The sequence below is a fragment of the Miniopterus natalensis genome, chromosome 3 (assembly GCF_054644295.1).
Source record: "Miniopterus natalensis isolate mMinNat1 chromosome 3, mMinNat1.hap1, whole genome shotgun sequence".
Lineage (NCBI taxonomy): Eukaryota > Metazoa > Chordata > Mammalia > Chiroptera > Miniopteridae > Miniopterus > Miniopterus natalensis.
Genome location: NC_142083.1, coordinates 102,051,178 through 102,078,737, shown reverse-complemented (window position 1 = coordinate 102,078,737; position 27,560 = coordinate 102,051,178). Strand labels below are relative to the sequence as shown.

General features: G+C 50.9%; 1 protein-coding gene across 6 annotated transcripts in view; it reads right to left on the bottom strand.

Annotated features, from left to right (window-relative positions):
* Positions 1 to 7,510: 7,510 nt before the first annotated feature.
* The window catches only part of TNRC6A (trinucleotide repeat containing adaptor 6A), a 171,514-nt gene continuing 151,464 nt past the window's right edge, over positions 7,511 to 27,560 (bottom strand). For 5 of the 6 annotated variants that reach the window (XM_087815850.1, XM_087815851.1, XM_087815854.1 and 2 more), the window contains 14 exons: positions 24,994 to 25,136; positions 24,461 to 24,607; positions 24,174 to 24,311; positions 23,598 to 23,726; positions 23,097 to 23,174; positions 22,628 to 22,838; positions 20,147 to 20,278; positions 15,165 to 15,323; positions 14,531 to 14,671; positions 12,979 to 13,086; positions 12,058 to 12,279; positions 11,134 to 11,204; positions 10,455 to 10,594; positions 7,511 to 10,113 (listed from right to left, as the gene is read on the bottom strand). In XM_087815850.1, the coding sequence (XP_087671976.1) occupies positions 9,741 to 10,113; positions 10,455 to 10,594; positions 11,134 to 11,204; positions 12,058 to 12,279; positions 12,979 to 13,086; positions 14,531 to 14,671; positions 15,165 to 15,323; positions 20,147 to 20,278; positions 22,628 to 22,838; positions 23,097 to 23,174; positions 23,598 to 23,726; positions 24,174 to 24,311; positions 24,461 to 24,607; positions 24,994 to 25,136 (2,192 nt within the window). In that variant the 3' untranslated portion in view covers positions 7,511 to 9,740. The remainder of the gene's footprint in view (positions 10,114 to 10,454; positions 10,595 to 11,133; positions 11,205 to 12,057; positions 12,280 to 12,978; positions 13,087 to 14,530; positions 14,672 to 15,164; positions 15,324 to 20,146; positions 20,279 to 22,627; positions 22,839 to 23,096; positions 23,175 to 23,597; positions 23,727 to 24,173; positions 24,312 to 24,460; positions 24,608 to 24,993; positions 25,137 to 27,560) is intronic. The other variant, XM_087815853.1, reaches the window with a different exon arrangement.

Here is a 27,560-nt window from a genome sequence, read left to right as displayed (position 1 = left end):
TACTAGTGTTTATGGAGAAGACAATCTTATAGAAGCCGTGGATAGATTTGGGGCCGGGGTGCTTCTGTTTGTGCTTTAAAATAAGTTTATTTTCCTTCTGCCCCTGCAGCCTTAGGAGCTGAGGGAGGTAAAGGCAGGCAGGCTTTGAGCTGCTTCTAGGCTGCTGTCCCGGGTTCACATCATGACATAAGGAAACCGCTCCCGCTCCTCACAGGATATCATGTGACCTGCCCGCCCCCTTCGCCTTCATGATTAGCTTTCCCCCTCTGGGTACATAGCTTTATCTTAGCTTAGGGGAGCGGACCTTTGAAAATCCCGATCAGGCTTTTGAAACTTCAGCTTCCAATTTTGCCAAATTTCTGATAAAAAGTTATTGAATTTTGCCCTGGCCGGTTTGGCTCAGTGGTTAGACCGTCAGCCCTCAGACTGAAGGGTCCCGGGTTCGGATCCGGTCAAGGCCACGTGCCTCAGTTCTGGCTCGATCCCCGGCCGGTCGGGGAGCGTGTGGGAAGCAACAAACCGATGTGTCTCTCACATCGATGTTTCTCTCCCTCCCTTCCCCTTCGGCTCCTTCTGAAAAGCAGTGGAAAAAATATCCTCGGGTGAGGGTTAAGAAAAGTTACTGGATCTTTTCAAATACCGTGCCAGGTGAGGGTTAAAAACAAAGTTACTGGGCGGAATGTCCTCCTGTTTGGGGCCTGGGTGGCAGTGTGTGAGCGCTCCCCCTTCACGGCCTCCCAGCTTCATTTCAAATGGTTTTCTTGATTTTTAACAATGAAGTAGGTGCTCAATAAAATATTAATCTCTTCCTCTTTAAAAAAAAGTTACTGGATCTTTTCAAATACCATGCCAGGTGCCCGCCGGGCCAGGAGCAGATATTCCTGCCTATGGGAAACGACTCTGTGCCTCGGGGCTAAAGGGAGCCCCCCCCCCCCCCCCCCCCCGCGTCCCCAGCGGGCGGGAGGGCTCCCCGGAGGCAGCAGCCCGCTTCCAGCGCGACCCTGAGCGAGCGCCGCAGTCACCTCCCCAAGGCCACCTCCCCGACGCCTGCTCACAATGCGCCGATGTGCCTGTGAGCGGTCACCCGGTGCCTGGTCACAGACGTGCCTGTAAATGGCTCCCGAATCCCAGCGACTCTCATGTCCTTAACTGTCACCACAAGTGGGACTCCACTGACAGGTTTGGATTTTACAAACAAGGTAGGAGAATGCCCCTGGCCTCACAGGATGCTCGTTCCCGCTCAGGTCGGGGGACATGCCCTCAGCGGAAAGCCTGTTGAAACCTCCCAGCTCCCTGGCCGTAGCCACCTGGCATTTCTACCTTTAAAACCTAACCGCAGCTGATCAGGGCTCGCCAGTGGGTTTTGGTGCCAGATGGTGAATTCCATATCGAGGAGCCCTGGAAATGTCCCCTTCTGTCCCTGACCGTTTCGCCCCTCGTGTAAAAGGCCCCCAGGAGGGATCAGTCCTGGGGACCCGGTGCTGTTATCAGCCCATAACTTGCCTGCTGCCCCGAGCGATTGCTCGTCGGGGGTCTTCCTCACGGTAACCCATGACCTCCAGCTTTTAAATTTCTCCACACTGGGGTCCATAAAGCAGGCGTGTTTGGGGCCCTTTAATGTGGGGGGACCTGGGGGCTGCGCGAGCCCATGGGCCTTGGTGGCGCTGGGCGGCAGCCTCGGCTCTAACCCCACCCTGTCCGTTCAGTTGACCTCGACAAGATCGCCACCCGCTGGGACCCGTCCTGTGACTCTCCTTTCTGTTTCTCTTTGTTTCACCCTTATCAATATTTTAAAAACAGGTATTTCATCCTGTTTATTTTATCTGGAAGCCCTTGCTTTCTAGTGCGCTCCTAGGTGGTCTCATGCGATCGGTCCCTTCCTCACAGTTGCCGTTGGAGTTTCAGGTCGCCCGCTCCGGGGGCTGGCAGCTGTCTGGTTGCACCGTGGCCGGAGTGGAGTTTCGCCCAAGTTCCTGTCTGTGCTGTGGAGCTTCCCGCCCGGCAGCCACCAAGCTGAGTTCCTGGGACATAAAATGTTTAGGTTGGCTTTAATAAGCTTTTGCCACCCTTTTTCATTCATCGTCTTAAATCCAGGGCAGTTGGATTTCCCATGTCCTGGCCTTTCTTATGCTCTCTGCAACTGCCCTCTCCTCGCTGGCTGGGACGTGGCTGTGGGGGGGAGCTCGCCTTGGTCCCTGCAGAGGAAAGAGACATTTCGAGGGTGGAAGAGCCTGGGTACCAGCCCTGGACCCCTTCCTGCGCCGGCTCAGGGACACAGCAGCACAGTTCTCTTGGTCAAAGCCATGCTCCTTGGTGTCTCTGGTCCAGCTGGTGAGCGAGCGTTCTCAGCATGTGGTAACCGCCCCCCCCAGCATCAGCCACACCCAGACCTGGGAAACCTGCCTCTGCATTTTAACAAGACCCCCAGGAGGCTCCATGCACCTTAGAGTCTGAGAAGAATTGCTCTACGCATTAGTGAAGGGCGTTTCCCTGGTCTGTTTTCGATGGAAAGCAAGGCTGCCGTGAGCGTGGTGGTCAAGTGCTCTCCGGGACTAGAACTTCTCTAGGTCAGATCCTGGATGGGACTGCTGGCCCACGGAAGAGGGACCTTTACCAAAGTTTCCTTTTCAAAAAAATATTTTTATTGATTTTTAGAGCAAGAGGAAGGGAGAGGGAGAGAGAAACATCGATGTGAGAACGAAGCACCGATCAGCTACCTACTGCACGCCTCCCACCTGGGATCGAGCCCCCGGCCTGCGTATGTGCCCTGACCAGGAATCAAACCGGCCACCTTTCAGTGCACAGAGGAAGCCCAAGCAACTGAGCCACTGGTTAGGGCTACGGAAATTTTGGACTATGATTTGTTTGGCTGTTTCCATTCTATTTTTAAAATTTCAATTACAATCCTGTGGGAAAGCCTGCTGATCTTGCTCTTGGATGATTTTACGGCTCAAAGCCTGTTCCAGAAAAAGGAAGTCACTGTGCGCCCCCTGGCGGCTGCCTTCCCCGCTTACTGGCAGTGGTTCCAGGGCTAAAGGAACCCCAGACCCATCAATGGCTAGTTCATCTCACAGCAAATGAGGGTTCCACTCTCACCAGGGCTGGCCGGGTGGCATGGAGGCCACTTCCCACCAGAAACGGTGCAACAAAGGGCTGTTTCCAAGAGCGCTTTAACATTTTAATGCAAGACTGACCAAAGGAGGCTTTTCCTTTTGACAAAAGGCTATGTGGAATGACTGATGCACAAAAAAAGGGTATATTAAAAATGTCCCATGATGAGTTTTGACATCTGCATGCACCTTGGAAACCATCGCCACAGGCGATACCCATTGCCTCCCAAAGTTTCCGACAACCCCCATCCCTAGACAACCACTAATTGGATTTGTTTTCTTTCACTATAGATTAATCCACATATTCTAGAATTTTATATAGATGGCATTACCTAGTATGCACTCTTTTTTGTCTGGTTTCCCCTCCCCCCCAGCATGATTATTTTGAGATCAATCCATGCTGTTATGTTTATCAATAACTCCATCGTAGGGAGATGCCACAATCTGTTTATCCATCCGTTGGCGGTATTTGAGTTGTGTTTAGTTTGGGTGACTGCAATAAAGACCTTTCTGTTGAGTAAATACTTCTGCAGGAAGTGGCTGGGTCACGTGGTCAGTGCATCGTTAACTCCTTAAGGAGCTGCCGAGCTTTTCCAGAGTGGTTGTACCCCTTGCGTTCCCACCAGCAGGGGGCCAGGCTTCCGGGGCTCAAAGGCGTTCTCTGCCCTTCCGAGGCCCCGGGGCTGAAGTCAGGCTGGTGCTCAGACCCCTTGGCTCCCTCGCTCGCCAGCCCTGTGACTTTGGACCAGGCACATAAGCTTCTGAAAGCCCCAGTTCACTCGTCTTATTTGTCGCTTGGTGTTGAAGACTCTAGTCCTGCACTCCCGCTGTGGCTGCCTGACCGTGACCGTGAGCGCCCAGGACAGGAGCGCCTGCGCTTGGACACACTCACTGGGTACGCCCAGGCCACTCCGGGCCATGCTGCCTCGCCGCCCCAGCGCCCCCAGAGGCGGGCTCCTCCTTCCAGACTCGTGGGGCTGGATCTGGAGCTCAGCTTCGTCTCTGCTGTCAAGATAGCGCCTTTATCACGGGCGGTGGTGGCAATGAGGATGGCACCTAATTATCCTTCCTGAACTGCGCTCCACCAGCCGCACTCACTGCCGCAGGGAGATCTGGGACTTTTCACACTGTGGATAAGGCTTGAGAAGAACCTCAAGTCAGGTTTGCACCAGCCAGGTTTGCCGCAAGCTGGCCCAAAGCCTCTGGCTCTCCGTGCTGTTTGGGCTTCAGAACTGTGGGTCAGGGCTGCGCACTCGCTGCACCTCCTGTACAGCTGGGGAGGCCGACCCGGGCCCGGCTCGTGTCCTCACGGGGCCACCCGGCCCTGCGCCCATCCAGGCCAGGTCAGAGGTCAGTGGGGCTTCACAGGCCACAGGAAACAGGCGCGTGGGGCTACGCTGAGCGCGGTGGGAACCCCTGAAGGGCTGGAGGCTGGGGTGACCTGCTCTGACCCTCCCTCTGCGGTCTGGCAGGAGGGGGTGTGCTCGGACCCACTTGCGTGACGGATGCTGTGAACAGGGTCGGGCCCGCACTGTCGGCACGTGGAGCTGGTCGGCCCTTTGCTGGGGCTGCCCTGTGCGTCGGAGTCCAGCAGCCTCCCTGCCTCTACAGATGAGATGCCGGGAGCAGCCACCATCGCCCCCGCTGGAACAGCCACGCCCGCTCCAGGCACTGCCACTGTCCCCCGGACAGGGACCAAAACCGCCCCTGTTGAGAACCACTGTCCGGAAGACAAGGTGGCAGCACGAGAGGAGCCGGAGGCAGCGGCTGCGTTGCAGGGGGCGAGGGGGCGCCGGCCGGCCGCAGCCTCGGGCAGACAGCTGGGGGGCAGCATTGGTGAGGGGGCTGGTTTCCCCCCGGGGTACAGAAGCCTTTGCAAGCCAGGGCTCAGGGCAGAGGGGGGAGGACGTGTGCTCTGCCTCACGTAAGGGGTCACACCAAGAGCAGGGAGGCAAAGGGACAGCAGGCTGTATAACTTGTGCTATAAAAAAACACAGGTTTTCAAAGATGCTGGTGCCCAGTGAACTTACTCTGTGGCCCGTCCTGAGCATGGGGACTTTCTTGAAGCTCCCAGGCAATCCTAGCAGACAGTCACTGTCCCCACCTCCCTCGCTGGCCGGCGTCCCCTTCAGTCCCCTGGCTCACCGGGTAACAGACACCCTGGGACTGCCGCCTCCAGGCCCAGCTGTTGCTCCCCGTGAGCGTCTGCTCAGACGCCCCTCCTCACAAGGGCGCCTGGGCTTTACCCCGGCTGCGCAGGGGCCTTGGGTGGTGGTCAGTGGTCACAGGCACTGTGGTCACAGGACGGAGCCGCTGTCAGAGGCAGCTTCGTGGAATGCGGAGCTGGGGCCTCGTAGCAGGACTGAGCGGGACATGGTTGGGAGGTGACCTCGGCCCCCTGCGCGCACCTCAAGTTTTCCTGAGGAGCAGTTTCTAAAGTGTGGGTCCTGGAGGCCCGGAGGGGATGGCGGACAGGCTTTCCAGCTGGAGCAGGAGACACCGAGTCGCGTGAAGACAGCTTCTCCCTCTCGGCCGCGTGTGGCGGCCCCCGGGTGGCATGCCTCAACCCCTGCCAGGGTCTACTCTCCCCTCCAACTTCCAGACGGCTCCTCCCGCAATCGAATGCAGTTTTTGGTTTTGTTTCTTTTATAGATCCCTTAAGTTTATGGCAAATGGCACTGCTTTTCTGTACGCCCTCAACTTTCCTTTGTCAATAAATTGATTTGACTTTATTTTTAATTTTTAAAAAATATGTCTTTATTGATCTCAGAGAAGGAAGGGAGAGAGCGACATAGAACCATCAATGATGAGTCATTGATCAGCTGCCGCCTGCTGGGGATTGAGCCTGCAGCCAGGGCATGGGCCCTGACTGGGAATCGAACTGCCATCTCCTGGATGGATCATAGGTCGATGCTCAACCGCTGAGCCATGCCGGCCAGGCAATTGATTTGACTTTAAAAACCAAGGACTCAATGAAAGCCCAGGTGGTTCAGTGATAGGGAAAGACTGTAACAGGGCCTGGGGATTGTTTAGGACCTGGGATGGCTGGACTGCAGATGCAGTTACCCAAAGCCACGTCCTGCTCTCCTGGAAGGTGGGGTGCCTCCCTACCTACTGGGCTGACAGCCGGCCAGGGCAGGGCATCCTGGTGCCCAGGGGCTCAGACAGGGACTCAGGTGGGGGTCAGCGAGCAGGGACCACTCTGGCCCCCGGGCTGGAGTCATCTCTGCTCCTCGGGACGTGAGCGCTCTCACAGTTCATGTCTGTGCAGCACCAGGCTTTGTAACTGGCTATTTCAAACATTACTTTTGGATGCAAACATGTGATAGAGCAGAATGCAACATACTCAGTCTTAACCTAAAATGCAAAGCTTAAAATTCTGCCCCAGACCCCGAGGGGAGGCACACCATATGAGAAATGCTCCACTGCGGCAGCCTCCTGTCCTGGGCCAGGCTGGGGTCCCGAGTTAGGGGAGACACGTGTGCAAAGCAGGGGTGCGTCGACCACAGCACCCCATTACTACCCTCTTCCCTGTGCTTTCCCAAGTACCCGCTCAGAGGACGTCCACCAGGGCCAACCCCCGGTCTGAGGGGCTCTCAGCTCCATCTGGGCTGTGGTTAGGCCCTTGCTCGGTGACCCCACTGCTCACGTCTGAAGGATCCACAGGGAAAGATCCCCTAAACTCTGAAGAGGGTACAGGAGTCAAGTCCCAACAATGGGAATGACCTCAGTGGGACATGAAGCCACCTTGCTCCGTGCAACCCCGTGTGCATTTCTGTCTTGGTGGAAACAGGTCCCTGCTGTGCCTCAAGCCCTAGCTACCTTCCCGGTATCTGACCGCCCCCTCATCCACCCCAACGGTTACAGAGACACTCCCACAATCTTTGGTCCTCAAATGCCGACAGGTAACAGCTTATTCCTTTCCCTATTTAGCAATGACCGTGTCTGACCACGTGTATCACACTAATGAACAGGAGCTCGTCGCCTGGCACAGGACCGGGAGATCATGCTGGGACAGGACACGCAGCAAGCCGTGACGGGAGGAGGTGCCTCCACGGGACAGGACGGGGAGGGCAGTGGGTGCACCTGTGAGGGTGAGGCGGTGTCGGCCACCCGCTGGGCGAGGGAGCAGAGCCAGGGCCCAGCACACACCCAGGGGAGCAGGAGCCACGTTCCTGCTGCAAGCTACCTTGGAAATGCGTGTGAGACTGGGCGTGCAGTGACCTTCAGACGGGCAGACGGCCTCCTGCAGGCGGTCAGGAAGCCACTGGGCCTGGGACTGTCAGTCAGACTTAGTCTGGACCAGGCAGGGGCAGTTGGGATGGATTAAGGTCGACTTCGGTGAAACAGTGGCAGGGCATAGAGCTGTATTATTTAAGGACCAAGCAAAAATCAACCACTTGTTAATTTTTTAAATCAAACACTTTATTTCCACATAACAAGCGCAAAAAACTCCCAAACACTTGAACAATACAATTAACGCAGTTATGAAGTCGATTATATACTACTCAAAGCCCCAAAAGGTCAATCAGCTTAACGTTCCAAACATTTCCAGACGTGGTTTTTCAAAGCTACCTTTGGTTTTTGGAAAAACCAGTATGGAAGTCAATCCACATCGAGTGCACTGAACACCGGCTCACACCTGGCCAGCGGAGCGAGTGGTCACACGAAGCCGTCCGCCGGAGGCCGGTCCAGGCGCACTTCCTGTTCTGTGACAGAGGTGAGCGCCGAACCAGACCGTCAGGCCAGTGCGCTTCATGTTCCGAACGGTCTCTGCGGAGGCCTGAGATGGGCACAAATGGTGGGGAAGATGAAGTCCCAGGAGCTCTGAGCAACACGGTCCCACAGATGCTCAGAGGGCAGGAAGGAGCGAGCTACAGTTTCCCATTGTTCTCACATTATTTCAGGGCGAGACTATGGAGAAGTTCAGGTAAAATGTTCCAATGTTTGCTTAGATTTTTAATCAGTTGCTCTATGAGAACCCTCATACACGGCAACTTGAAAACTTTCATTATAAAAAAGAGCGTACAAATAAATTCACAAAAAAGAGACAATTAATGTTGAGCAGCCAAAAAGTCATGGTTTATTATATCTGAAGAAATTTCATAATTAAACACAACCAAACTGTACATTTTACAATCACATTCTATTTGTAAACAGTTAAAAGCCACTGACTTCTTTTGCATCGTAGGACACAAACAGTTAGATCAAGGCAATGAAATGATGGCAAACTCTGTGTTAAAATCTTTACCCTTGTTTAGTCTCTCCTTCGACTAAGCAAGCAATATAATACCATTTGTGGGCAAGGGGGGAGAGAAAGAAATTGTAAAAATGGTGTAACTCGTTAGTTTGCAACAACATTTAAAATTTTCTTTATACAATGGACGGCTCTGTAAGCCCAGCTCGCTTACAGGATGCATAGTTACTGGTCTCGGCTTTAAGGTACAACGCTGAACATTAACACGGTCACAACAGCAGGACAGAGCGCCACGTGATGGAATTACAAAAATTATTACCTACCGATTATCAGCAAACCATCATCACTCACTAATAAAAAGACAGCATCTGAAAGCAGAACATCAAACTCCAGCTTGAAGCGTTTTTTTGTTTTTGTTTTTCTTTTTTTGGCAGAGAAAATTCTTTAACAGAGCAACACATAGCATCAGTGCTAAATCGTGGGGGTTCCTTTTTCCTATAAGAAACTACAAGGATTTTTTTTAACTGGGGAACTGGTTTTCCTGAGAACCATGCTCTTTGATTTAGGACAGGGTTAGAAAACAAAAGAACATGGCCAAATGCTGCTCCTTTTCCCAGAGATAGAAAGCATCTTTACATCCGACTCCTTTTTTTTTGTTTTTTAAATTTTTTTTAAATGATGGAAGAGTAAACATTTTTTCCTCAAAAAACAAACAAAAAAATCTGTAAACAAGAAGGTTCCACGTGGGAGCCTTCAAAAGAAAATGGAAAGCCTATCAAAGTGCAGGGCCCGCCCTGGGTGGCAGGTGGGCTGCAAGTCACAGCTGTGGCCACAGTTTTTCAAACTGCAGAGCGAAATTCTTTAGTTTTATAACATGAAGAAACGGGTGCAATACTTTCATTTATCGTCCTAAGTCAGCATCATCACGTGATCTCAAACTCCACGACACCACAGTAAGGTGGGCGGACATCAAGGCAGAGTAGAGCGCGCACCTTAGAACTTCCTTGAGTAAACACGACACCGGAACAGCTGCCCCCCATATTGCCCATTAGACGGAGAACATCATTCAGTGCAAAGGTAAAAGCTCATACATCATCAGCCCAAACAATGGTTTTGCAGGGAAGAAGGGGGGGGCGGGTAGGGGTGCGGGAATAGGAAAAAACCCAAAGGCTAAACATGATGAATACGCACAAGGGAGCCCGGGACGCGGTCAGCACGTACGGCGCCAGTGGGAGTGTAACGAGAGACACCTTCACATTATCACGTTGGCCTGCATGATTCAAGTATTCAAACTGATATGTTTCGGGGAAACAAAGTAGAAAATGTGCAGAGGAGAGCTGTTCCCACAGGTGCCCGGCGGCAGGCGGCGAGCTCGACTCGGTGCCCCTTTCCTTCGCATCTTGAGGTCACGGTCACGAGGCTGCCTCTACCTGTCACAGGGACTCTCCACCCCCACCCAGGTGGTCAACAGAAAGAAAAGCATTAATGGGGGATGGGCTGCTCATTCCTCGGGGGTCACTGCTGCTCGGAGGACCCCACAGGCTTGTGGAATAGTGTGGGGTCCCCCAGAGGGAAGTGCCATGCAGGTCTCCACAGTTAGTTCCCGCCAGCCCAGCACCGTTCCAGTGGCTGAGGTCAGTCCGGCTGAAGGAGTGGGAACAGTCCAGGGAGCCCAGCCGGCTCTGGCTGGACCCGAGGGACTGCCAGCCGGGAGAAGGGGTCAGAGACTGACTTTGTGCAAAGAAACGACTGATCTCCTCTTCACTGGCAAACTCAGCGAGAATAGTAGTGTTCCCCAGTACACACCTGGGGAGAGAAGGCGCGGTGAGGACTCATCGACGGAGGGGGACGCCGGCGTGTCCAGAACACACGAGGACCTAGTACACCCTCCCCACCACGAGCATGTTCCTGCAAACCCCCCACAGGCCAGCGGTGCCTTCACTCCGTCGTTCTGTCCCCTCCGGACAATTCAGGGGATTTTCTGGGGCCACCTGACCAGGGCACTGTTTCCCTTTCCGAGGAGCAACTGTGAAGCGCAGGCAGAGGCCGCAGCCGGGGAAGTGCCTAACCCTTCCTTCGGACCTCGCTGCCGGAGGGGGTGCTCTCCCACCCTAGCTCTCCCGGGGGTGACAGAGCAGCCGACTTACATGTGCAGAGACTTCTGTGCCTTCACTACCTCTTCCTTTGAACTGTAGCGGACCAACGCGTTTCCGTGCGGGAGGTTCAGGTGGAATGTTATCAGGGGGCCGTGCTGCATGCACAGGGTGCGCAGGGTCGAGCCGTCAATCTAGAGACAGTGGGAGCGGCCAATGAGCTGTGCTGCATGAGGACCCTGGGGAAGCCGCCCAGGGCGGACTCTCCTCCTCTCTCTCTCTCGCGTGAGCCTGAGAGGCTTCCATCCTGGTGCCAATCTTCACTGGGACTCACTGCTGGGACAGGGTGCAGGGCCCCCTCCTACCTCCACTGGCTGCTAGGCTCCTGGACATCCCCAGGTCCCCAATTCCTTAGTTAGCCTGCCCTGCTGGGGCTTCAAGTCTTCTCCTTCCCTGCCCAGAGCACAGGACCCACCAAGGCACTGCTCCCTGGGAGGAGAGGTGTGCTCTTAACATGCAGCCTCCCGAGGAGGGTGGTCCAGGGACAAAGGAAATGTCCTAACTGCACGGGCAGCCCAGGGCTTCTCCGAGGGCCCTGCAGGGACCACCTGCACCAGGCTCATCTGAATGCCCAGTGAAACACAGCCCCAATCCCGGCCCCGGGGCTGAGGCTGGAGAACCTGTACTCTGGTCGCAGCCGGCCTGGGATGGGGCCGACAGCCCGAGCTCTTACCTGAGGTGTGAGGTTTTTCAGAACGAGCCAGTTTGTTACTCTCCCTGAGCTGCTCTCACCCCAGCTGGACCCTAAACAAGGAAGGAAGACGACAAGTCAGTTTCCCGAGACTGGGGCCTGAAAGAGTGACTTACACATAACACCCATTTCATTAATTTGCATTTAGTAGCTTAAAACAGACTCAAGTACTCTTTTCATGTAATCAAAAGGAAACACTAAGTTTTATTTTAGCTGATCACCTGTCTACAGATCAGAAATTGTTAATGAGATGTTACCATTTTCAGCCTGGAGATGACAAAGTCTAGTACAGTTCGGGGCAGAGCATATGAAGGGTAAGGCCGCAGGTACTGGGAGAGCTGGGAGAGAGCTCCGAGTCAAAGCTGGGCTGTGGCGGGCGGCGGGCAGCCCAGTGCCAGTCATTTACGGGAGTGGAGGCAGGGGGGCCATTTGTTCCATTTTCTGAGAGAGTCTGCTGTATGCCTGCTGGCCCTGCATGACCAGCAGCACCCCATCCCTCTCAAAGGTCTCTGCCTGAACGCTACATTTTATGATCACCCCTGAAACCGGCCCCGCTCCTCCAGGCCGCGCCACGCTGCAGCGTCTGCTCTGTGCGCCACGGGCTGCTCAGAAGGCCTGCCTTGAGCTGGAAGTTACTACACTTTTTAAGAGGGGCACCCCAGGAACATCTTAAAGAAGGAGCCCCTGTTCCACTCACTCACCGCTGACAGCTGAGTGTCTCAGCTAAGTGTCCTTAGGGGAACCGGGCAAAATGAAAGTAAGACGTAGGACTCGCAGCCACGGAGACCGAGACGGCCGTGCAGGGGGCGCAGCACGGTTATCTCAGCAAGTCCTGCTTCAGAGGGGGTCCTGCTGAGGCTGCAACGCCCGACTGCACGCCAGCCAGAGCCCAGCACCTCGTCTTACCTGGGGTGTACCTGGCGTCAGAATTTCCCCATCCTCCACCTGCACGAAGGGGGGAATTATCCCACGTAGACAAGGGTGGCTTCTGACCAGTGAGCCCCGGAGGCGGGCGGGACGGAGCAGTGATGTTTTTAGGTGGCAAAGGGACCTTCCACAGCTCATGGGCCAGAGAGGTGTTGGTGACTGACCCCGGAGACCACGTCAATTTGGAATCACTATTTCTGGCTACTCAAAGGGAAAAGAAGTGGGAGGGGAGATGATGCTTTTAGAAAAGAGAAACTTTAAATAATGATAATGCCCCTCTCCCACTGAAACCAAGTCAGACAAATAAAACTAGACTCCATTAAAAGCCCCTAAATAAAACCAAACTGCCAAACAAAACAAGGGGCCAAAAGGAATGTGCTCCTTCCCCTCCGAGCCCCCGACCCTCGCCCACGCAGCGCTGAGGCCGCTGAGCTGGCTGTCAGTCCCACGCACAGGGTACACTTAACTGAGATGAAAACGAGGCAAAAACACTGCTCTAAATGCAGAGGGGGGTTTCTCAAGAGTGCCAGAGGCCAGCATGTAGATTCTAGAATTCTGTTGTTTACTCATGGAAAGAGGACCACAAAGGCAGACCCCCTCCCGCAGCCGTCACAGCAGGTATCACTAGGCACCTCTCTGTGCCAAGGGCACCTGGCACCTACTCCCTAATCCCGACACGCTGAGAGTCAGGGGTGAGGCACTTGCTTACAGGTCCAATGGGGAGCCAGGGTTCAAACCTAGGCCTGTCTGGCTTTAAAAAAGAGAAAGCGAGAGAGAAAGCCCCGCCCCTGCCACGCTGCCTCGGCGAGGAGGTGCGGGGACCAGGCTCCCGGAGAGCACCCGCAGTGGAGCCGACCGTGTGCAAAGAGGGACCCCCCGAGCACCCAGTCCCGGGCTCACCTGAAGTGCTTTGTGCTGTGCTGCTGAGGGGAACGCTGTAGTTGGAGGCACGAATGGAGGACCAGGCACTAGTTGAAGGCAGCGTGGTGTTCGAGGAGGAGGACGACCCTGGGGGGAGAGCCGGCCAGTCACCCCCAGAGCGAGGGGTGCCCTGTTGGGTGAGCAGAAGTGCCCAGTCCAACGGCGGCGGCGCAGTCGCCACGGGAGAGGAATGGGCACGTGCGGGCCCTGCTGGAGCCCAGGCTGCACCTTCCTTCTCGCTGGCAGAACAGCCTGCTGAGCGTGGCTCACCGCCTCTCCCTCCAGGGCACAGAGACGCTTGCCCCTCGCTGAGGCTCTCACAGCGTCGGCGAGAACACGCGCCCACAGGGAGCACGGCCGACACTCCCCTGGCTCTGCCCCGGGACTGGGATCCGGAAACAGGACTAGTTCTTCCTGCTCCCACTCCTGCCTTCAAACCCCAGTGACTGCTTACTGGACAGGTCACCAAGGCACCGGGCACTACCGCGAGCCAGGCCTTTCTCTCCTCCACCATGCCCCATAGTCAGTTTCCAAAACCCAGCCCGCGCTCATTTCCTCCAGTTTAGCTCCATTATCCGACTGCCCCCCACTCAACCCGCCTGTTCACCACTGTCAGGGTGCTCACCTCAAACGTCGACTTTTCCACTCAAAACCCCAGTGGACTGTTTCTCTTACTATCCAACCTAAATCCCTCTCCTGACTTTCAGAATCCTCCACAGACAAGAAGCCCCACCTCTGCGAGTTCCACCTTTCAGGAACCACCAGGACACGAGCACCCTGCGTAGCTCTGGCCTCCTCCTTGTTATGAAGGCAGTGGCTTCGCCTATTTTTGCATGGCTGCCTGCGAAACCCAAGCATGCTGGGACAGCTCTTTTTCAGCACTGTGATGTGGCGAACACCTGCTCACCAGTTATGTGTTTAATGTAAGATGCACCTGGAGTACACTTGCTTTATTATAAACTGTTTAAAGGGATAGGTGGAAGGACAGATGTTACAGGCACGGAAGATACTCTCCTTCCTTCCAGTGCGCCCACGGAACAGCTGTGAATGCTGCAGTGAAAAAGAACCACGTGGTAGGGCGCAGGGTGACTTTGTTTGATAACCCACTAGAAAGTGCATCTGGACTACAGGGACCTTAAAAATGGTATGGCTTCCACTCTGAGAGACAGAGAGAGCCAAATTGCTTCTCCATATGAAAGTCCTTTAATATCCAGCGTGTATGAAATAATAATAAAACATCTTTAACAAAAAGCACCCACTTCTTAATAACCACAATATTATAAAGTAGGCAACCTGCAGTTGCTAATACAATTACTGGAACGCAAATAGTTGTTGGTCCTTTGTTAACTTTATTAATGTAAGATAACGTGTGTTTACCACATCAAGTGATAATAAATCCTAAACTGACACTTGTTTCCCTGGGGTCAGGTGCTGGGATGTGCTGGGTCACTTTGCTGCTGCAGGTCTCACACCTACTTTGAGCCTTTCTGATCCCAGGTGGCCCAGAAGTGGAGTGTGCCTGTCCACTTACCACTGTTCCTGTCCCTGAGGTGGTCAACTTCCCGCACAGTATTAATTGAGAGATTGTTTATGACACTGCCAGGAGTGACGTAAGGGTCAGTTTCTGGGTCAATGTTTGGATAGCCTTTCCATGGCTCACCAGGGCGAAATTCTGGAAAAGAAAACCTTAAATTAGTTCAGGCTTAATCACGGCTTTAAAACCCATTACTAAATGTGTAAAACTTTTACTCCTGAAGCCTACACATTTCTCAAGTATTTCAATTCAGTAATAAAACAAGTATAATGTAAACTGTTATCTATGAATACCTCGCAAGTTTTCACAACAGAAATCAGTGCTGGGCTTACCCACTTTAAACAGTAACCTGTTGTGTTTTATGACAAGGCACAAACCACAGTGACTCGAGGGCACAATGCTGGCCACGGTGCACTTCTAATCCGCAGAGACAGAGACACTGCCCGGGAGCTTCCCTGGCAGGGGGCAGTCCCACTACGACTGCTCGGAGCACAGCGGCACCGGAAGCAGGGCAGGCTTGACGCTGACTTCATGGTCCCCTGCATTCCCTCGTATCCTGAGCAGTCATTCCACCCAGAGAGAACTGGGCTCAATCACTACTAAGTCATGATGGAAGCTGCCAGCATCCTACCTGGTGGCCAATTAACACTGCTAGAGCCGCTGGGCGATTTGGCACGTGGCCAGCCGTCTCCCACTGAACCTGGAGGACTGGCTGGCGAAGTACTGCTGTTCATGAAGTCATAGGGAACAAACGGAGACTCTTCCAGCCTGAAACCACTTGAAATAGCACCTAAAAGGAGGAAAATGACCATGAGATGGGAGCAAAGTATGTGATCAAGGTCTGTCCTGCACCCTGAGGGAGAGTGCAGATGCGCAGAGCAAGCCCTGCTCTCTCCTGCAGCCCTTCACCCCCTTGGCCCTCCTACAGCCGAGAGCTGACACCATCACTGTTCACTTCATTTCAAGGGGGAGGTAAGTGACCGGATACGAGTACAAAATTATTTCCAAACTGTGAAGAGCCCGGAGCTGTGGCCCACACTGAGAACAAGCACAGGGCACCCTTCGTGGGATTCACACCGGGGTGAGGGAGGGGCACTGAAGGAAGGAAGCGCTGTGGCCCAGAGCATCCCAAGTGGTAAGAGCGGTGCCTGGGACCCAAGAAATGGCTATGCCCACAAGGTAACGTGCAGGCAAGGAGACAAAGATCTTTCCCTCTAGGACACTTGCAGTCCACCCTATGCTCCGCCTGTGGGAACCCAGTATTAGTAAAGACACCTGCTACAGAATGAGTGTGGAATCCCATCCACAAACAGCTTACACTTAGGAAAGACCATCTGTGCTGAGACTGATTCTCCACACTCACCTCTGAGCACACCTTAGGACGACCAATGCTTTACACAGTGGAACACACAGCATTTTCTCATGGGGACAGACCAACTGCTGTGTCAAATGCTGGACATAGAGTGAGTGAGGTGAATGGGGTCCTTCCCCTCATAAAGGTACAGTCTAACAAAACGGTGACTAAATGGACAGCAACGGAAGGGACAGAGCATGAGGCAAGGAGGGCTGAGCCCTCACGCAAAGGGTTGGGGTGGGACTCTAGGTGCAGTACAGCCTCCAAAGGCCTGGGAGAGAACGGCTCAGCAGTCTGAGCTGGAAGGCCATGCTGTGAACAGGAGGAAGGAGGGCCTGCTCCCGAGGGGGGGAGGACCGAGCACGCTGCTTAAATGCTTGGCCTATTCCTAGGAGGCACCGACCCCAGCCCCTCATGTAGGACTCTAGGACCAAGCAAGGGGGACTTCACATGGGAAGGTTTGAAGAGAAGCGGTATGTGGGCTTTGACACCACCTGGCTGTGTTGTGAATACTGGAAGGCAATGAGCATGGGGGCAGGCAGGCCTCAGAAGGCAGGGAGAGTGAAACACACGGATGCATGCGCCATGCACTGGGAAGTGGGAGGGGCTTGTCACAGTGGGCTGGGGTGCAGGTGGGAGCCAGGAAGAACTCGGGAATATCTCCCAGGCCCACACAGCCTCCAGGGGCTGGAGGAAGGAGGAAGGAACGCAGCACTCTGCATGCTGCTGAGCGAGCCTGGACAACACTGAGCTAGCCCAATGCTGCGTACAAAGGCCACACAGAACCTGATGTCCTACATCAAATGTCCAGGACAGGAAAACCTACCGACACAGAAAGGTGAGCTTTACTCACGTGGGAGAGGTGGGAGGAGTGACATCTTAGGGCTCTTCTGGGGTCAAGAAAATGTTCAAAAATTGACTGTGGTGATGGATACATAACTCTGAGAATATACTGAAAGCCACTGAATCATGTACTTTAAAAAAATGTTGTATTATATATAAATTATCTCAATAACCCTTTATTAGAAAGATACCTGCTACAGAATGAGTGTGGAACCCCTCCCACTTCCCAATGCGTGGCGCATGCGTCCGTGTTTCACACCCCCCGCCTTCTGAGGCTGCCCACTCCCGTGCTCACTGCCTTCCAGTTTCCACAACGCAGCCAGGTGGTCTCAAGCCCACATATCGCTTCTTTTCAACTTTTCCCATGTGAAGTCCCCCTTGCTGGGTCCTAGAGTCCTGCGTGAGGGTGATGTCTCCAGCTTTAGTAACATGATGGAAGGAGGCACAATTCATTCCAGGAGGAGCGAGGTGAGGAGGAGAACCGGGACCTGGTCAACCACTCTCAAGTCTCCATCGGTGGGAAAAGCTCTGGTTCATGAACTCGAGGCTGCTCTAGCTATAGCTTCCGGTGAAACACAGTTCCCTCAGAGGCAGGATGCAACCTCCAAACTCCCGTCTGTCACTCGGGGGTGGCAGAGCAGGACGTCAACGCCACTGGCCAGGGCACTGACCTGCCTGACCTGATGCAGTCATTCCACCAATTCCCTTTCCCTTCTTCTCTGGCTTCCTCATCTAGCTTCCTTTTTCTTCTGGTTAATCCTCAACAGAGAATATTTTTTCCATTGGTTTTCAGAGAGAGGGAGAGAGGGAGGGAAACATCGATGTGCGAGAGACACATCAATTGGTTGCCTCCTGCACACGCCCCCCACTGGGGCCAGGGATTGAACCTGCAACCCAGGTACATGTCCTTGACCGGAAAGCGAACCTGTGACCCTTTGGTGGGCCAATGCTTTAACCACTGAACACACCGGCTAGGGCCTCATCTAACTACTTTTATTTGTATGAACCATGTATCTTCTTTGTAAACAGAATTAAAGCCACTTGGGAGTGAAGTGGGATATAAATGACGTAGTAGTTGCAAGTAATACAGTAAGCAAGAATAGTTGCCAAATTTTAATTAATTCTTACATAGGAACCTGAGATGATAAAAGTACTCTTTTCAGTAACAAACCATTTCTACTTCTTAAAACTTCATTGTATTTAAAAAGAGAATAGGCTTGGCATAAAGACAGTTACAGCCCTACTATGTTCCATTGACCCCCGAAGGGAAACGCACTGGAGAAATGCAGATTTTCTGCAGCAGGTTCACCTAAGCACACAGAGCTGGGTGTTCACAGGAGGAAGAGCAGAGTGCCAGAGGCAGGCACCTCCTGAGGCAGCAGTGAACCAGCAGCAGAGCGAAGGCTGACCCTGCTACGAGTACTGAGCACATGAGCACACCAGAGACCCTGGAGCAATGTTACACGGGCTTTAACTGTGTGAGTCCACTTATTTATTTCCCCAATAAATACTGTAACATGTATTTTCTCTTCCTTATGACTTTATTAACATTTTATTTTCTCTAGCTGACTTCTTTGTAAGAATACAGTACATAATACATGGAACATATGAAATATGTGTTAATCAACTGGGTTATGGGTAAGGTGGCAGCAGTAGCCTATTAGTAAAGTTTTTATGGAGTCAAAAGTGATAGGTGGGTTTCTGACTGCACGAGGGTCAGTGCCCCAACCCATGCTGTTCAAGGGTCAGCGGTACACGATACACACCACCTACAACAGTAGTTAAAGGAAGGGATTACTTCATTTTTACAAAGCTGAAGCTCAGGTATGCAAAACAGACATGGAAAATATACCGTACCCTAGAAGACAGAAAGCCGTATGGGAAGCACGTTTCTGGTCTATTGCCCTACATGGCCAGCCACTATTCCTCAGGTCTCTGCACTGCCAGCAGCTCTAAGTCTGTCCTAGCTCTTTCCTCCATGCTCCCTTCTTCTGGGCCACCTCACCCGTGCCATGACCTCGGTATTCTGATGAACACCAAATCTTATTCTAGCCCAGATGTTCCTTCTGCGTACTAGGCCGCTACTTCTCATTTCTTATGGGGCGTTTCCACACTGAGCCAGGCCCAAATACCACACTCAGCACAGCTAACATCAAGTCATTAACTGTTGTGCCAAGCCTGCTTCCCTTCCTGCACTACACCCACCCATCCTCACCCAGCAGATGTTCACCGGGAGCTGCGCTGTGCTCAGCAGGGCTAAGCATAAGCAGAGCCTGAGCACCCTTCTCCAGGAGCTGGTGTCCTGTGAAGGAGACAGGCAGCAACAGACATTTACACAGAGAGAGACCTATGAAGAGCGGAGCCTGGAGGCGGCTTCCAGAAAATGACTTCTGAGCTGAGTCTTGAAGGCCCAGGGCTAACCTGTAGGGCTAGAGGCATGCACGCCGTGTGCAGGAGCAGTCAGCCCTGACACCTAACACTTTCCGCGAGGCACTCCCTAGGTTCCAGCGCCCCTTCCTCTCTTAGACCTCTCTACGTCTTTCCTGCCTTTGGACAGCCACCGTTTTCATGTTTAAAATGACCTGTGACATAAAAGTTCTCCACCCATCACTTGTTCTATGCCCACTGTTAGTTCACTTCACCTTCCTTCTCTCACTGACCTTCGCTGCCCGATGTGCCCGTCAGGCTGCCGTCTGTCGCCTTTTCAAGTGCTACTCTCTCCTGCCCTCTCACACTCGCCTGGTGAGTCCGCAGCCTCTGTTCGCCGCCGTCTTTCCCTACTCAACCCTCCCTGGGCTCCCTGCCACTGTGCTATTTGCATTATTACACGTATCGACTTTTTCACTTGCTTGCATACACTCAACCGTGTGTATGCACATATGTATCTATGCAGTCCAGGCACTGAGAACAGTCCTGGGAAAGCAGAAGATGCTCCATTAACAGTGGCTAGATGAATGGATAATATTAAATAAGATGAAAATGACATTTTAAAAATGTAACTGGTGAAAAAAATAATCTATGTGATTTGCAACTATCAACAAACTATATAAAGAAAATGTGTCAATATATAAAAACTGGTAGAAATCAAATTATGGTGGAAGTGTTTAATACCCTACATCACATTAAATCATGCAAATGTTAACAAGCAAAACATCAGAACAACAAAATCAATTGCAAAAACCTAAAAGACCATCAAAGAGGAAATAATTTTTTTTTTAAAAGTATAATCTAATCTCTCTTTTGTATAATAACATAATAAAGGTTAATTCTCCTTTTTTTGTTTTGACTAAGATTTACTAACAAAGCACTTTTAAAACTGAGGAAAGGCTCTGTGAGAATTTGGCTGTTTAAAATATAAAAGCCTAAAGTTAGTATTCCACAGGTGTGTGTTTTTAAGGTAAGAGTGCATTTTATACCATGTTTGCTGGAGTTTTGATCCAAAGATGTGTTCACAGAAATGCTGTCCACTGTTGTCCACTTCCTTAGTCTTGACTGTGGCTCTTTAATACTGTTCATGTCCATATTTACATTCAAGTTTGAGTTCAAGCCTTAAAAAGAAAATAGCAGTTAAAAAAAACCTTATAAAATACAGTATGTTGTTCTTCTGGTACAACTTCCACTTCCTAGAAAAACTAAGTAACTAGTCTAACGTTTCCAATCCTGCCTAAATTCCTTAATAAAGACAATCCTGCAAATGTGGCACAGCCAAATGACCACAGAGGCCGGGCAGGTGGAGCAGACGCTCCGCCCCGGCCAAGGTCAGGAGGAAACAGTGTGGGGAGAAGACCCGCAGCAAGGTTACCAGAGAGCACAACACAGAATCCTGATCAGCTACCTATACTCAACAGTATGTTCTCAAACCACAAAACTTACTACCATAAAACTGCACTATCCACAAAATTTTGATTATTTCTTAATTCCTTGGCAAAATAAGAGAAAAAAATTAAGAAGGCCAAATACTAAAATTTCTAGGTTTCCCTCTAAAAAGCCCTCTCTAGCTACTTCCCAAGAGTGCCACATGTAAAGAACTATGTATGATCACTTCCAGTTGCTATCTTTGGCTTGCAAACTGAACAATTTTCAGCTGGCTGACCAGCCGAAGATTGCCATTCAAAAGTAAAACCGTCCTGCACTAACAACTGTAACACAGGGCCAGCCCCACTCCCTAAGGTGCCTACACCCCCATACTCCAGCATTGACAATGACATGTCAGAGTCAGATACTCTCATGAAACAAGGACAGAAATGCCTATCTTCAGTCCTGGGGTCAGAAGATGGACCTCTTCCCCCAGTGTTTCTTAAAATGTGACCCGGGGGCAGTCAGCATCAGAATCATCTGAGATGCTTTTAAAAACGAAGCCAGAGTATTTCACACACATCCAGCTGGTTTTTATCCTAAAGTCTCAAAACAAATGGTTTTAAATACTTTGGTCTGATGACAGCCCACAGGATACTAGGTCAGTCAGACTTAAGGGCTTTAATAATACAAATTCTCTACTATCACACCTGTTTTTGAAGAGAGCGACTACAGTTGCTGCTCTCTGGACCCATCAGTTACACCCAACCATCAGCAAATTCTTTAGTGGTTCAGAGAGTAAATATCTCAGGCTCTGCGGGCCACAAGGTCTGTGTTTCTATAGGACTCTGTTGCTACAGCACAAAAGTAGCTACAGAAAATACATTAACAAAAGATCAGGGCTATGTTCCAATAAAACTTTATTTACAAAATCAGGCAGCTGGCCAAATCTGGGCAACAGGCTGTGGTTTTCCATGCCTGGTAAGTTTGCACAGGTTAAGCAGACATTTTTAATCGGGCAAAGGTCTCTCTTGCTGTAAAGCCAGCCTGGACAGGAAACCCAGATATAAAGAATGCGCTCCTCCCTGGCCCAATATACACGTCAAGTATGCAGTCAAGCAGCGAATCAACTCCCTTCACTGCACAGGCCCAAGCCTCTCCATGTCAGTGGGCACTCTTTTACTGCCACTACCTATGCTATTGTCTCGGGGGTCACCCGGTCACCACCTGCAGTGGCAACTGACAAGGAAAATGCATCTGGGAATGTAAAGAGACAGTGAGCAGTCCCAAGGACTCAAAGTGTAATTTAGGTCCCAGCTGAGAGTCCGTGGCAGTACCAGGGAGAGCCAATCATGTACCAGCTCAGCAGAAGTGAAGGAGCGGCCAGAGCAGGCCCCACCCACGCCCACAGCCCAGAACGTGCCGGGTTAACGAACCGTCTTCAACACAGCTGGACTAGCAGGGCTAGCAACCAAGAAAGCTGCCTTACAAGAAACCATTTTAAGGGAAAGAGAAAGAAAAACCAACATTAGTAGGAAGGGAACAAGGGTCAAAATAGAATCAAAGGCACAAGGAGAAAAGGGACCCAAGGAAGGGAACACGAACAAGCCTGAAGTTTCCAGAGGGAGTAAAGGCCTGGAGACACAGCGAGGGGGAGGGGAAGCTGTAGCAAACGTGACAAAAGCAATCCCTTCGCCCGCCTCCGTTTTCTACATGTATCCCAGTGATCATTTATGAATATTCAGACAGTAATCAATGCCCAGGTTCTGAAGACAGCAATGCTCAGAATCTCCCTGGTGCACTGTTTTTAGTAACAATAACTGGCCCTCCCCCCTCCCCTTCACATCCTACAATTAAGATACCTGGGCCTTAAAAGAAATATTATCTTTATTCTGACCCACTGAAATACAAGTGTGGGATTTTTGAAACAGCACGGTTTTCTTGAACAGAGAGCTTGAAGCATGTTCCATGAAGCATGAGGACAGGCTACCACCAGAAGAGGGACAGCTAAAGGACCAGTGTTGCTTTCGCGAGGGAGCCGCCCTGCCAGGTCAGAGAGATTCCCAGGCATCGGCTGGCTGTTTGGTCGAGGAGAAACCCACCTATAGGGAAGTTGCTGAAAGCATTTATTGGTGATGGCCCTTTTTGCAGCTCAGGTGTAGTGTGGGGCATGACATTCTCAAGGAAAGATTTCATGGCTGGCTGATGGAGGGACTGCTGCTGAGATGGCGGCGTCTGCTGCTTCACCAACAGGTTGGGGTCAAGTTGACGAGACTGTTGCATCATTTGCTGCTGCACACTAAGAGGTCGACCCTAAAAATGACAAAATGATTGGGGAAAACTGGAGGAAAGCCTTTTCAGGTACTCACAGATTCCTCTTCATTTTTTCATTCACAACCCCCCCATCAGGAAGAACAGTCACCATGTACCAGCTGGTACAACTCTGGGCAAACTGAGGACTTAATAAACAACAGATTTATTTATGATATTTTCACGAAGGTGTTTCAAGTGTCGCAAAAATGGAGGTGACATGAGGTGCGTGTCTGCACAGTGAGGAGGGCTCTGACCTACCTGCTGGTCTTGCTGCTGCCGGCTCCCAGAAGGCACGCTTCTCTGACTCTGCGTCCTCTGCTGCTGTGCTATCAACCGCTGCAGGGAGAGTGCAGAGTCAGTGTCACGCATCGCAGCCAGCAAGCTTCAGGGTGACTGCAGGTGGACCTACGAGGCACAGCTTCATCTGCTCAAAGCCAGCATCTCCTGCCTAACCTAATACAGTCTCTTCCTGGACTCTGGCCTCCAGCTGGTCTGCTGAATTCAGGCTTCCATTCCACCTAAACTCTCACTTCAGTAGAGAAATTTTTCCTGGTCGTCCTATCCCATCGCCACCCCAGACTCTCTGGGCTTGCTCTCAGAGCATCCTGCCTTTGGGTTCCCCATCTTTATCACTGACAGACTGGAAGCTCCATGAGGATCACGACTGCCTGGTGTGCTTACTGCAAAACTTCCTGCAGAGTCTAGCACACAGGGGGCACTCACTGCATGTACAGTGAAGGAAGCAATTACTCCACGTACCTGTAACTGGGAGATCTGAGAAAGCTGGTTGAGTTGGGAGAGCTGGTTCAGCATGGCTACCTGTTGAGGGCCAAAGAGCGGATTCAGGCCACCGTTGTTTGGTGCATACTTCAGCAATGAAACTGGAACCTAAGGATCACAATGGTAAGTTAATAATGGGATAAAATAACAGAGACTAGCTACAGGTACTGTGTATTTTAAATTATTAATAGGGCAATTGAATTTGTGGACTATTGGGGGGTTATGTAACTTCTGTTTTGTTTGCTTTACTAATTTACTGTTCACATATACCTTCATGGGTTAAGTAAACGACGAGAGATGACTTTTAAACCAGCATGTGCCCTGTCACTGTTTCCTTCAGATGTACATGGACGACGGTGGTGGATTCACATTACCTTTCACTCATATTCTTTGCCCTCCCTGATCCTTTTGTGGTAACAGCTAATTCTGAATTAGCTGCATTTCAAAGACGCCAATAAAAATTATGACAACCAATCGGTCACCTCATTTAAATATAAAATTATTCAAGGTTCTTCTCCAGGTAAACAGAAAGGAGTATCATGGAAATTGATTAACCTGAGGGGAAAGTAATGGAGGAGGCACTTGAGCACGGAGATTAGGCTGAGATGAGCTGAGAGGTTGTGCTGGAGGCTGCTGCAGGCCCCGGGGTTGTGCTGCTGTGTTTCCAACACCAAACATACTGGGATTGCCATTCTACAAAACAAACAGCCAGTGCTCTTCAGGGCCCACAGCTCATTACCACACCGTACTACTGATTTAAACACAGTAACTACACAAAAGAAAGAGCTTATTGCTTCTACAAATCATTCAACAGAGAGCCTAAAATACACACGTGGACTTACCTGTCTAACAGAATTCAAGTTTTGCATACCCAGCCCTGCTATGGAGCCGAGGGCCTGGTTAGGTAGTGCACTATTTGAAGGGGGAAGCTTCAGGCTCTGACTGGACATAAACTGCAAGTTTTGGGATTCATCTGCTACAATGCCATCCTGATGGGACAGACAGAAAGATGCGCAACACCAGCCAAGCAAACAAGTGGAAGGGAGAAATCATTGCAGGAACAGAAGAGAAGTCACATGACATTCCAGCATCAACAGGAAACAGGCAGAAAACAGAAGAGATCAGATTAGTGTTAATTCTAGAGCACATAAAAAGAACCAAACACATTTCATGGGATTAAGAAGAAAATACAAATGCAATCCCTATGATACACTAAGACACAGAAAGGACAATGAACTATAAATCCAGTGAGAGGAGTTGGCACTGGATCAGAACACCTCATATTACATTAAATGTTCTAAATCATTAATGGGAAAATTATGCTATTAAGTATATTGGCTTATTAGCCAAAGGGTAAAATAAACAAACAACCTACCTTATCAAAATAAGGACTGCGTTCCATGGAAGACTCTTTGGAAATCTGAGGCCGAGAACCAGGGCCTTTCCCGACCACTCGATTGTAATCACCAATATTTAGGTTATGTTTATCTATCTCCATTCGTTTGTCTTGTAACATTCCTAATAAATGCAGGAAACTACAGTCGTTATCCAGTAGGAAGACAATTAACCTATTTGGTTTCAGATAAATTTGCAGTGGAAAGAAAAATACTCCCTTCTCAGACTGACAAGGATTTGCCTTAGGTGTTCCTCACAAGGAAAGCTGGGTTTGGCAAACACTTATTTTACAGAACCAGTTAACCTGAAAACAGCCCAGTAAACAGGTTAAGACATCTTTGGCCATCTCTAGTCTGGTTAATTTTATAATAAACACAGTTTCCAGTAATAAGAAAAGTGGCAGCACAGCAAACTGCCAGGAACTCTTCTACAGGCCCTGTGTGGTCCAATCTGGTGCCTGCAACTCCTATGATCACCCCTCTCAGCAGATGGAGAGGCTGGAGGCCGAACAGGTCTTGCTCTGTACACTAATCTCTTCATTCTGATTTCTCTGCAACAACTATGATCTCCTCATGGAAACTTTCATCTTGCAAAATCACCTTCACTTGAAACAGCCAGCCCCCAGCTGCCATCCCACTTCAACAAATCCTTTAAATGTGGACACTGCTCTCTGCCTCTGCGTCTTTACCAAATGCCCGTCCTGGTTTTTCCCCCTCCCCACAGCTGGGCCCACTTCCCTGTGCTGCTTTGATACACCAAGGCCGACTCAGTCAAAGCAGAGACCCTGAGTATACTCCCTAAAAAAGCGCTTCCCTTAGACTTATTTGCTACCAAGGTGCCAACAGTCACTCCCATTCATGTGCTCCTCAAATACAAATGTCCACTTTGCACTCCTGGGCTTAGCCCCACGTCTTTAACTACCTGCTAATAGGCACAGCCACCTGAACGCCCCATCGTCACTCTAACAGGTGACACCAAGCACACTTCCCCAGATCTTCCTTCACGGGACTAGTCACACAGACTTGAAAATCTTTCTCCACTGCCCTGGTCCCCATTCTCCGTATGTTCCCTGTCCTCCAATCTCACTTGTCATTTCTTTGCAATTGCTGCCCTTTGAGATGTCTGTTACTGCCACCACCACTACAATACTTTCTACCCTCATTCCAGGCAAGTGGAAAAGAAAAGCTTTTAACAAAAGTATTCTTAGAATAGGTACATTTTAGGAATGTGGCTGGCTTCCTGAGGTACTTTATATATTGTTTCCTTTGCCGGGGACACTGAAGCTGTCAGCAAGGGTGCAGGGAGACACTGGGAAGAAAGGTTGTTTCCTGGGTCCAGTGCTCTCTCCCACAGCACAGGCAGTGCTCTGGTCCCGGCTCTGGCCATGCTCACTCACCACTGGCTAGCAGCTCCCACCACCAGCCCCAGGCACTTCTGTAGCAGAGAGACTCCATGAGACACCGCCCCTAGAAGGCGGGCTTCCTATAATCCTGCGGGGGTGACACCTCAGTGACTTCTCTGCCATTCACTGAGCCAAGGCCATGTCCACGAGTCTAACTCACGACCCTGGTGTGAGGCGGGCGGGGGCAGGAATGCTCCCTCAGGCCTAAGGTTAGTGACTTCTCCTTATATCTGCCCTTGATATATTCTGTGAAATATTCACATATTCTTTTTCTCTTTAGCTCTAACTGGCCAAACCATCATTATTCTAAAATTCTTTATATTTGTATTAAACTTTCCCTATTCAAATTACTGTGTCGTTTCCCTCTCACGCCTAGACTCAGGCTTCATACAACCACTGCTAAACTGCAAGGCAAGAACATCTCACCCTCCACAACAAACTAGTTCAACTTTTGTTGATTCTAATTCCCACTCTCCACTGAATTAGACTCTTCACACCTACTGTCTTAGTCTGGAGCTTAGAAACTCACTGGCTACTGCAACAAATCTGACTGGTTTTGCTATGTTTAGTAGCCTTTTGCCTGTCCTCTGCTGTCAACATTTTCTGTCCTATGATACAATGAATCTACAGTCAAGACTATTTTTCTAAAACATAAATCTGAACCATGTCACTCTCCTGTTTAAAATTCTTTAATCCCATACTTCAAATTAATGTCACCACTGCCTTAGTTTCGCGATTCGCAATTTGAAGGCACATCAACTTGCCCCGGCCAGGTGGCTCAGTTGGTTGGAGCGTCATCTGTGCACCAAAAAGGTTGCAGGTTCCATTGCCGGTCAGGGCACATACCTGGGTTGCGGGTTCGATCCCCGGTCAGTGGGGTGCATGCCAGAGGCAACCGATCGATGTTTCTCTCTCACATAAATCTTTCCTTTCCCTCTCCCCTTCCTCCCTCTCTAAAAATCGATGGACATATCCTCATGTGAGGATTAAAAAATAAATTATATACATGTACCTATGCACACTGACTCCGCACCAGGGACCCAGGCGTCCTCTCATGGCCTAAGCCAGTGCTTGTAGGAGGACCGTGCCCCAGACGCGCCCGTCCATCAAGGGTAAGTATAAAGCAAACTCACTAAATCTTCCTT